At 44.2% G+C, this 11991-nt stretch overlaps 1 protein-coding gene across 1 annotated transcript; it reads left to right on the forward strand.

The window, feature by feature from the left end:
- Nucleotides 1-1841: 1841 nt before the first annotated feature.
- si:ch73-40a2.1 (ephrin type-A receptor 2) lies at nt 1842-11038 on the forward strand. Its single transcript, XM_023975500.2, is given in 16 exon segments — nt 1842-2144; nt 2559-2623; nt 2900-3548; nt 3746-3901; nt 4188-4526; nt 4996-5167; nt 5697-5788; nt 5954-6073; nt 6192-6272; nt 6890-6982; nt 7109-7224; nt 7345-7454; nt 8324-8388; nt 8391-8482; nt 8819-8952; nt 10577-11038. Coding segments are annotated over 16 exon segments (2688 nt in total). The 5' UTR covers nt 1842-2062; the 3' UTR covers nt 10899-11038.
- The last annotated feature ends 953 nt before the right edge of the window (nt 11039-11991 follow it).

Here is an 11991-nt window from a genome sequence, read left to right on the forward strand (position 1 = left end):
CGGGCTGCCCCCTGGTGCTGAGGGTAGGTAGCAACACATCTGCCACACTGATCCTCAACACTGGAGCTCCCCACGGGTGCGTGCTCAGTCCCCTCCTCAGTCCCCTCCTGTACTCCCTGTTCACCCACGACTGCATGGCAAGGCATGACTCCAACACCATCATTAAGTTTGCAGACGACACAACAATGGTAGGCCTGATCACCGACAACGACGAGACAGCCTATAGGGAGGAAGTCAGAGACCTGGCTGGGTGGTGCCAGAATAACAACCTATTCCTCAACGTAACCAAGACTAAGGAGATGATTGTGGACTATGGGGAAAGGAGGACCGAGCATGCCCCCATTCTCATCGATGGGGCTGTAGTGGAGCAGGTTGAAAGCTTCAAGTTCCTTGGTGTCCACATCAACAACAAACTAGAATGGTCCAAACACACCAAGACAGTCGTGAAGAGGGCATGACAAAGCCTATTCCCCCTCAGGAAACTAAAAAGATTTGGCATGGGTCCTGAGATCCTCAAAAGGTTCTACTGCTGCAACATCGAGAGCATCCTGACTGGTTGCATCACTGCCTGGTACGGCAACTGCTTGGCCTCCGACCGCAAGGCATTACAGAGGATAGTGTGTACGGCCCAGTACATCACTGGGGCTAAGCTGCCTGCCATCCAGGACCTCTATACCAGGCGGTGTCAGAGGAAGGCCCTAAAAATTGTCAAAGACCCCAGCCACTCTAGTCATGGACTGTTCTCTCTACTATCGCATGGCAAGCGGTACCGGAGTGCCAATCTAGAACAAAAAGGGTTCTCAACAGTTTTTACCCCCAAGCCATAAGACTACTTAACAGGTAATAAAATGGCTACCCAGTCTATTTGCATTGTGTGCCCCCCCAAACCCCTCTTTTTACGCTGCTGCTACTCTCTGTTTATCATATATGCATAGTCACTTTAACTATACATTCGTGTACATACTACCTCAATCAGCCTGACTAACRGGTGTCTMTATGTAGCCTCGCTACTTTTATAGCCTCACTACTGTATATAGCCTGTCTTTTTACTGTTGTTTTATTTCTTTACCTACCTATTGTTCACATAATACCTTTTTTGCACTATTGGTTAGAGCCTGTAAGTAAGCATTTCACTGTAAGGTTGTATTCGGCGCACGTGACAAACTTTGATTTTGATTTGATTTGATCTGTTTTCTTTGTACTTGTACTGTGGAAAGCAGAAAWTGACCCAAATAGCAAAGTCATGTGATTTAAGATCTGGAAAAAAAGAAGAAGTGGAAGATATTGACCAATACTGGGCATGTGTTGATCAGTGGGAGGACAAGCATCCTTCATGGGAAAACAGTAAGTCTGTCAGGATGACAGCAGAAACGCCTGAATAATATGCCTCTTCTCAAGTCTTCTCTGRCTTCATATGACATGTTATGAGCAGTTTTGTATGTGATTTTACACCATTCTAACGTGCTTGATGAAGTTAACKAACTGAAAATCATCTTCATAAATAATATTTGATTAGTTGATCATCATCAACATAAACAGTGACAGCCCCCCACTGACTCTTTCAGATMTATAATATTCTTCTAATGTAAATGATTCTAATAGAAAAGTATTCTGCAAAATAAAATTATTTTGATAAAGAAGGTAGGACGAGGTATCTGTGCACTTTTAATGGAGCTACTACTATAGGATATTTGAGTGACAGAATGGAGGTTATCAAATTAACTTCAGGCCTCAGCACTCTAATCTTCCATTCTGTACTATTGTTATTCTACCAAGGGGTGGGTGGAGGAGGGAACTCAAGTAACGTAATAGCCTTCAGGCGTAGCGACATTCTTATGGTCAAACTGACGATTCCAGGCTGAAAGAAGTTCCCGCTATCGCAATATGACCAAAATATTTGACATGTAGGCCAGTTTAGCTTTGACGTCTTACAGACCAAAWGCATTGTGGAAAAGGTGGTTCCTGTTTAAACTTCCTCATAATAGCACCTCTTCATCGCTTGAAGACAGCCTGTTCTGATGTATTTTGACAGAACTTGAGAAGACTGGGAAGTGTGCGGACGATGTCGGCCGTCAGGTGGAATGTTGTACTTTGGTTATGTTTATACTGTGGCGGCACCTTTGCGCAAACAGCCTCGCGAGAAGGTAAGTCATTCATACAGGTGTTCAAGATGACGTCCGAATGATATACGTTGTTGTGTATACGTTGACTAGCCACACAAATAGTCTGTACTCTATATTTGATAATATTTTCAGATTAACAATAGTTTTCTTTTCAATTCTCCTGGTAGCAATATGCTACTGTATTGTACATTACACTGCTAAAATGAACCAAATCATACTTGTATTTATAAAAAAAAATTAATAGAAGAGAAAGTTTTGTATAATGTAAATAGACTGCCACTGTCTGTGCACTTTACAGTATTTACATTTCATGCCAGAACACCATATTATTTGAGAGCTGCAATAAGCTTACATTATGGGTCAAATAAACCACTTTTACTTCCAATCCTCTCCCTTCGTTCCCCGCCTCTGTCCCCTCTCTCCTCTTCCTTTCAGTGGAGCTCTTCAACTCAGTCAAACAGGCCAGTCTGAAATGGACATCTTATCCAAACTCCAAAGCAGTAAGTAYGATGGCTACCCATTCTGCTCTCTCTGTCTAGCAGAAACACTAGATGCTGTGGAGGTTTAGACCAGTTACTTTATAGATCATTCATGAAATACATTTTTGMCCGGTTTCCCTGACACACGAGAATCTCTGTTGAAGATGCTTTTTAGTCCATTACTTGGTTAAATCTGTATGAGGGAAACTGSCCCCTGGTGCTTTTGGCCCTGTCCTACAGTAGGCCTATGGCTGTATGCCTAATAACATACTGTATCATCCTCTCCTGTCACTACAGTGGAGTGAGAAATTACTGAAGATGGGTTCAGAGACCCAAGTCCCAGTCTATCAAGCCTGCGCTGTCAACAACAAACCCAGTTCAAGATCACTACTGACTAATTGGATTGCACGGAAGGATGCCCTGCACCTGCTATTGGACCTACAATTCGCCCAGGAAGAGGAGTCATCATCCAATAAGCTGAGTCCACTCCAGGTCCACCTTCTGGAATCAGACTCTCCACTGTCCAAATTTAGTGAATCCCAGAATCCCCTCAATCTAAAAACTTCTCTGACTTTCAGCACCACAACAGAAGTGCATCGGATCAAGGAGTACCTTAAAAACAGCCTGGAATTAGTGTTAAACACTGAGCCTCTCTCACACGACGGCTTCCATCTTGGATTCACCTACTCAGGGCGCTGCATCTTCCTATCCTCAGTCAGGCTGTACTACAGGAGATGTCCTCGTTTGGTCAGCCACCTGGTTGGGTTTGAGGGAGCGTCTGCAGGAGCGGGGTCATTGACAGGGTCCTGTGTTGAAGGCACCGTGAGGGTAGAGGGGCAGGTGGAGCCCCCTCAGAGGGAGTGCCAGGTGAATGGGGAGTGGGGTCCACTGCAAGGTGGGTGCACCTGCGCCCCGGGTCACCAGGAAAAGGTGGACTCTTGTGAAGGTATGTGAAGACCAACCCGAAACACACCACTATGATGAGTTTGACTCTAGTAGATACACAGTATATTTTTTGGGCCAGGAGTTTTTCCAGGTCAGCTCGCAAAGTCGGGAAAAGCTCCTGGCCCCATGCATCTTATAAGGGCTAGCCGTCTATCTGTGTAGTAGCCTTGACAGATTTATTTGGGTTTCTTCCAACAGCCTGTAGAGTTGGATACTACAAGGCAGCCAATGAGAGTGGGGGTTGTCGCTCGTGTCCACCCAACAGGAAGACGGACAGGGAGGGTGCAGAAGGGTGTGACTGTCGTCAGGGGTACTTCAGCCTCCCGGGTGACCCGCATGTCATGGGGTGCACACGTAAGACACTCCGACGAGTTCCMCAAACCACATAATTTTTGTAATTTCGCAGAAGTATCAAAAATCYAAGATTTATGGATGAGTTGTGTAGAATGTAGTAAATAGTTCAACAACTTGCTTCAACTGAATAAGGATGTGCCATATTGGAGAAGTCAGAGAGGGTCATTCATGAATCTTAACGACAATGGGAAATGTTTGTAGGTGATAACCAGGTTTCTTTCATTTCCTAATTTTCTTATGTTCCAATATCTCGAGCTGTTTGGCATTTAGTATTTCTCTTCCACAGGARCACCCTCTGCTCCTGTAAATGTAACAGTCCAGCGCCTCAATGACTCAATACTGACTCTGCTTTGGGACCCTCCCATTGACCTGGGGGGGAGGCAGGAAGTGATGTATGACGTGGAATGCTCAGAGAGAGAGGGAGGGACTGATGGTCAGTGGGCAGTGTGTGGGGAGGCGGTCATCTTTCTCCCTGCCTCAGCGGGACTGACCGTCACTGCAGTCAACCTCACAAGGGTCAGCCCATGGTCGGACTACCGGCTGTCGGTCCGGGCAAGAAATGACGTGTCATTCCACCAGGGGGCAGCAGCAGCGTCATCAACAGCACCCATAATCATTCATAGATGTGAGTCTGTCTTGATGTCTGTCATTACTACTACCTCATTCTAACACAGCTGTAGCTGCTGCTGCTGATACAACGGTTGGGTCTAATCCTGAATGCTGATTGGTTAAAACTAAGGAAGAACGTGTGAGTCATGATCAAGATAAGAATTGTACCATCCTACTGTGATCATACTCTTATCATATCATAACATTTCATAGTGAGTTTGGATGATGTCATCACATTTGGCATCGCTGTTACGGTATACTAACAAAACCGAAACGGCTGATGCTAACAACGCTGCTTAAAGATAATCATGACTCAGAGCACTAACCTCGGCTGTTAAAAGCCTCACTGTGCCGATGCACACATGTGCAAGGTTATGGATAATATATACAGCTCATTTCCTTTTGATGTAGAAGGACATGGAATGTCAGGACAGATATGAATCCAACCCACTTCAAATGATGTGAAGATACCCGTCTGTCTACAGGGAAATCTTTAGTGATAAACACCCCTGGTCCCATCCCCCTGGATCCCCACCACTCCCATGTGGAGGGTCCCTCTCCCTGGGTGATCATAGGAGCTGTACTGGGAATCCTTCTGCTGTTGATTATGGTCCCTGCTGCTGTTTATTCTCTGCGGCGCAAATACACCAAGCTCAGGTAAATACACCAAGCTCAGGTAAATACACCAAGCTCAGGTAAATACACCAAGCTCAGGTAAATACACCAAGCTCAGGTNCAAGCTCAGGTAAATACACCAAGCTCAGGTAAATACACCAAGCTCAGGTAAATACACCAAGCTCAGGTAAATACACCAAGCTCAGGTAAATACACGTAGCTCAGGTAAATACACGTAGCTCAGGTAAATACACCAAGCTCAGGTAAATACACCAAGCTCAGGTAAATACACATAACTCAGGCAAACCAGAATACCCACCTGGTGACCAGAGGCTGGTGGGAGGGGCTATAGGAGGACGGGCTCATTGTAATGTCTAAAATGGAATTATTGGAACCACATCAAACATATGGAAATCACGTTTGACTCTGTTGCAAAAATTCCATTCCAGCCATTACAATGAGCCCGTCCTCCTATAGCCCCTCCCACCAGCCTCCTCTGATGGGGACAGAGCCTTTTTGATCTAGCTTGGATGTAGAGGTTCATATATATATTTATTTATTTATTTTCCAGTCAAGACCAGGAGGTGGAACTGCTGCCTTCTCACACAGGTGTGACCTATGGTCGTAATGAGGGCTCACACGCTGCCCCTCAGGAAGTCAACAGTGAGTCTGACACTGCCAAGAATTCACTATAAACAGTAGACACAGTATTTGACTCAGATAGACAGGACTGTCAGATTAACTATGTAGATAACAGTGTTGTGTCCCCATTTGACTCTCCCTTCATTCTCCCCCCCCCCCCCCTCTCCTTTCTCTCGTCTCCTATAGTGGTGGTGGTACCTGGTGTGGTTCAGTTGCTGGAGAGTGTTGGTGACAAACTACTTACCAGTCTGAGGGATGTCCTGGTGGACAGGAACCAGCTGACCCTGGGAAAGGAGCTGGGAGCTGGTCAGTCAAAGAGACTTATCATATAACATTCTATTCTAGTTGCAGCCTGCTTTTCTATTCTATCCTGATAATGAAGCATGTTCCGGTGAATTCTAATGTGTTTTGCCTGTACCTCCAGGAGAGTTTGGCTCTGTCTACGAGGGGATCTTTACTCCAGAGGAAGGGATGGACATCAAAGTAGCTGTCAAGACCATGAGAGGTACGCATCATTCAGGGAATTATCCGCATGTAACATGAATGGATATCTTGAAGTATCCCCATGTAAAATGAATGGATATCTTGAAATATTCCCATGTAAAATGAATGGATATCTTGAAAAATCCCCATGTAAAATGAATGGATATCTTGAAAAATCCCCATGTAAAATGAATGGATATCTTGAAATATCCCATGTAAAATGAATGGATATCTTGAAATATCCCCATGTAAAATGATAATGGATATCTTGAAATATCCCCATGTAAAATTCATGGATATCTTGAAAAATCCCCATGTAAAATGAATGGATATCTTGAAATATCCCCATGTAAAATGAATGGATATCTTGAAATATCCCCATTTAAAATGAATGGATATCTTGAAATATTCCCCATGTAACATGAATGCAGCCTATTCCTTAGTACTGTATGTCTGTAGCACAGGAGGCTGCTGAGGGGAGGACAGCCCATAATAATGGCTGAATGGAATGTTATCAAACACATGGGAACCGATATTTTTGATACCATTCTATTTATTCCATTCCAGCCATTAATGAGCCCGCCCTCACCTGTGGTTTATACAGCTTATACTGTATGTTTTCTCCCTGTGTGGCTTCAGTTGGACTCCACAGGCAGGAGGACTTAGAGTCGTTTCTGAAGGAAGCAGAGATCATGCAGCACTTTGACCATATCAACGTTGTCAAACTTCTTGGTAATTCTGCCCTACTAGCTCACCTTACTCTGTAACGTATTTCAATATCACTCAACATTCCATTCATCCTTCAAATTCTTGTTGCAGTATTGGCATCCTCTGAAAGTATCTGTGTTTGTCCTGCAGGGGTCACTTTGGAGCAGGATTCTCCTTTGCCAGTCCCTCTGGTGATTCTACCCTTCATGAAGCATGGAGACCTGCGCCGGTTCCTCATCGCTACCCGCTACGGGGATATTCCCATGGTGAGAGACACACACGCACACCCACACACAAAGAGGCATAGACACAAGGACGCACATCACACGTGCACGGTCTCTGACTAATATGTATAATCTAAATGAATACCTCTTCCCTCCTCACAGTTTGTGCCTCACCAGAGTCTTCTGCGCTTCATGGTTGACATTGCAGCAGGGATGGAGTATCTGAGTTCACATGGCTTTTTGCACAGGGACCTGGCTGCACGCAACTGCATGTAAGTCCACCAGGGGGTGCCAGTCAATCAGAGTGTACTTACACGGGAGTCTCAGATAAGGAAGACCGCATCTATGTCACAGGAGGTCGGTGGCACCTTAATTGGGGAGGACGGGCTCGTGTTAATGGATGGAGTGGAATTGTATCAAATACATCAAACGCATGTGTTTGATGCCATTCCATTTGCTCCATTCTAGCCATTATTATGAGCCGTCCTCCCCTCAGCAGCCTCCATTGATCTATGTCCACACCATTGGTATTCAGCTAAGGGAATATATTATGATGAAACCTACCAACATGTTCAATGAGGATGGGTAAGGTTCTTCCAGGCCTTCGAGGACATTGTACCAAGCCGCAGACTGATATCAGGATAGTGGGATGGATACACCAGTTGGTAAATCAATTGAAACAAAGCCTTGTCACAGTGAATATGCCTACAGATCATCATGCAGTAGTAAACATGTTTTCTTTGTAGCTGTAAGTACATATTATTAAATAGTTTAGAACGTAGTTGACTACCAGTCAGACTTGCTGTGTTTGTATCTGTGTGTGTCTGCGCTCGTGTGTCCGTCTTTCCCAGGTTGGGGGATGATGTGTGTGTGTGTGTGTGTGTGTGTATTTTCCAGGTTGGGGGATGATGATGTGGTGTGTGTGTGGTGTGTGTGTGTGTGTGTGTGTGTGTGTGTGTGTGTGGTGTGTGTGTGTGTGTGTGTGTGTGTGTGTGTGTGTGTGTGTGTGTGTGTGTGTGTGTGTGTGTGTGTGTGTGTGTGTGTCTTTTCCAGGTTGGGGGATGATGTGTGTTTGTGTGTGTGTGCGTGTGTGTGTGTCTTTTACAGGTTGGGGGATGATGTGTGTGTGTGTCTTTTCCAGGTTGGGGGATGACTTGCACGTGTGTGTGGCTGACTTCGGCCTCTCCAAGAAGACATACAGCAACAACTATACAGACAGACAGTGATTATCCGAATGCCGGTCAAGTGGATGGCCATAGAGAGCCTATCAGAGTCCATCTTTACTAGCAAGAGTGATGTGGTAAGTCACACATGACTAAGAGATGACTGGCATGACATCTGACTGACCATCACTTGGACCAGCAGTGTGAGCTGACCCTGTGACCTGACCAGGACAAATTCTGTATGCTACTCATTACTGAAGCTAGCAGAGGGTGATCATAAAGATGGCTATAAATAACTGGCTGTTATGTCAATGCATGTTTAAATTGAAGAAAGTGTGTGTGTGTGTGTGTGTGTGTGTGTGTGTGTGTGTGTGTGTGTGTGTGTGTGTGTGTGTGTGTGTGTGTGTGTGTGTGTGTGTGTGTGTGTGTGGGTGTGTGTGTGGTGTGTGTGTGTGTGTGCACCTTTACTACAGTGGTCATTTGCAGTCACCATGTGGGAGATAGTGTCCAGGGGAAGGACACCGTATCCTGGGGTCCACAACCATGAGCTCCTGGAGCTGCTGAACGCTGGACACAGACTCAAGCTTCCTGAGTGTGATGACAAACTGTGAGTCCTCACTTTATTCTTGTCTAGTTTAGTAGTATGACCTCACTTGTTATGGAATCAGTGGGGGAATGTAGCTCAATAAATGTTCACAAGAACTGATGCTAGTTTTGTGAACGTAGATATGGTAACCAGTAGCCACTGTTTAAAATGTAATGTGTGAGTGCAATAATTAATTGAATTTGAATGTGTAGCTGTATTTAGTGAAAACTTCAGTTTACAGATTCACACAGAGTTGTTGACAACTTGGGCCACGTTTGAACCCCACTGGGCAAAAKCTGGTTGAATKAATGTTGTTTCCACGTCATTTCAGACAAAATCTGTAATATGATGACGTTGAATCAAAGTGGAAAACTGATTGGATTTCCAAAAAGTCATCAACGTAAGGGAATTTTGTATTTTTTTACCCAACTTTTAACCTACATCCAATGACAGGGTGACATTTTGGAGAATTTCACGTTGAATTCACGTTATTTGACAACTCAACCTAATGTAAATCACAGCCAGTGGTGTAAAAAGTACTCAATTGTCAAGTACTCAAAGATACCTTAATAGAAAATGCCTCAAGTAAAAGTGAAAGTCACTCAGTAAAATACTACTTGAGTAAAAGTCTAAAAGTATCTGGTTTTAAATGTACTTAAGTACAGATGTGGAAAAAGTACTAAATTGTCATACTTGAGTAAAAGTATAAAGTAAAAGTAAATGCTATACATCAAATTCCTTTTATTAAGCAAACCAGATGGCATGATGTTCTTGTTTTTTAAATGTACGGACAGCCAGGGACACACTCCAACACTCAGACATTATTTACAAATGCAGTATGTGTTTAGTGAGTTCTCCAGATCAGAGGCAGTAGGGTTGACAACACGTTATATTAATAGGTACGTGAATTGGACCATATTGCTGCCCTGCCTGAGCATTCAAAATGTAACAAGTACTTTTGGGTGCCAGTGAAAATATATGGAGTAAAAAGTACATATTTTCTTCAGGAATGTAGTGGAGTAAAAGTAAAGTAAAGTACAGATACCCCCAAAAACGACTTAAGTAGTACTTTAAAGTATTTTTTACTGAAGTACTTTACACCACTGATCAAAGCTAGATGTTGAACTGATGTCTGTGSCCAGTGGGACATAAAGTGCGCCTGGTTTCTCCCCAAATATTTATTGTCTAGCTTCTGGACCTCCCCTGTAGTTCTGTAGCTCTATCTAATTGAATCAACGTGAGCCTTATGGGCACGACAGGCTGTAACTGAGAGTTGGGCAACATGGAGCATGTCCACAGAGGTGATATTGTCTGTGTAATTAATTATATGTTAACCCTGCCTCTCCCTCTCAATCCATCTTCCTTCCTCTCTCTGATACGGGGTCTCACTTTTCCTTTGTTCTCTCTCCATCCCTCTCTCTCTCAATCCATCTTCTTCTCCCCTTCTCTCTTCCTTTCTGCGCTGTCTGACTTATTCCTCTCTCTCCCTCTTCCTCTCTCTCTCTCTCCCTCTCTACCTCCCTCTCTCTCTCTCCCTCATCTCACTCAATTTCGTGAGATGAGGGAGAGAGAGTAGATATATATATATATATATGCACTGTATATCTACTCATCTCTCTCCCTGCACCTCTCATCTCCCCACTAGTTATGAGGTGATGCTGAGTTGTTGGCACAGGGAGCCGGGACACAGGCCTGGTTTCAGGGAGCTGGGGGAGACGCTCAAAGCCCTTCTGTTTGAGCTGCCCCCGCTGGAGGCCAGCCAGGAGGCCCACTACATCAACCAGGGCCTGGAGGCTGCCACTCACATTCCGTGGGTTGCCGATGGATATGACAACTCCGGTTTCGAGGAGGGCGCAGTGGGGAACGTGTACCTGCCCACCCCTGTGGGGGCTGGGGCTAATGCTAAACCACCCAAGAACGATGAGGAAGGATATCTGTTGTGTATGAAAACTGAGTCTGCTGTGTAGACTGTGGATTAGGAAGGGATTGTGGGTGTTTTATAGATGATATTTGTGAAAGAGACTCTGCTTTTTAAAAGCGTTCTCTGGTGTTTTTGTGTTTCAGTCAGTTTGGTGTTTTATGTTCTGTCAGCTACGGTTACGGAATGTATTTACTGTCTCTTATACACATCTAGATGTGTATAAGAGACAGGTGTGTGTGTGTGTGTGTGACAGATTGCTGGGCATTACCTTCTCTACTGACGATTGGTGTGCCACAATGTTTCTCCAACTCCTGTAAATAATGTTTGATAATCAATTATATGTATTTTTTTATAATGAACATTGTTTTAGGGATGATCTTTGAAACCCATAACTACATAAAAGCATTAAATTTTTCCATTGAATTCAAATTTGCATGAAGAAAGAGTGATATTGTGCAAGAATAGTGTGATGTGTCACCAAAGACAGTACAGTATGAACATAAGCTAAACCTGCTTCTCCAACAGAAATCCCTGATCACACTTGTATGCGATCTCATGGCAACGTTGGTTTGCAATGCGCATGCGTAGGGTACGTCATCGGGTTTAACAGTCGTCTCGAGCAGAACTGCGCATGTGCAGGCCGTCAAATCAAAGGCACTCCGTTATAAAGTTGTTTTTCACGAAAATGTAAACGTGTCAGTTTGTCACTTAAGCTAGGTTGGAGTAATAACATGTTCAACTACTTAAGACATTGGCTCTGATCTAGGTTGTGCCTTAAGATTTCGAAAAAGTAACAACCAAGGAATATATTTTCACTTTTCTCATTGACTTCTCAAACCCCGGCCGGTCGGTTTCGCAAGCGTTCGCAGCAGTCTCGCGATGTTGCGCCTTTGGGCTAAGAAACTCTGCGGTGTCACCATGTCCAGGTATGGTGTATTTATGACAATTGGGAACTCGAAAAGAAACGAGGTCAAATCATGACGTCAGTGATCTTTAGGTCGGAAAGTCGGAGTTCTCTAGAAAAAGATTCGAGTTCCCATTTTGGAATACCGAGTTGGAGCAAATTTTTTCGAGTTCCCAGTTGTCTTGAACGCACTAAAGTCGGAGATTTCCGAGTTCCTAGTTGTTTTGAACGCGAC

Source organism: Salvelinus sp. IW2-2015, linkage group LG3 (assembly GCF_002910315.2).
Source record: "Salvelinus sp. IW2-2015 linkage group LG3, ASM291031v2, whole genome shotgun sequence".
Classification (NCBI taxonomy): Eukaryota; Metazoa; Chordata; class Actinopteri; order Salmoniformes; family Salmonidae; genus Salvelinus; species Salvelinus sp. IW2-2015.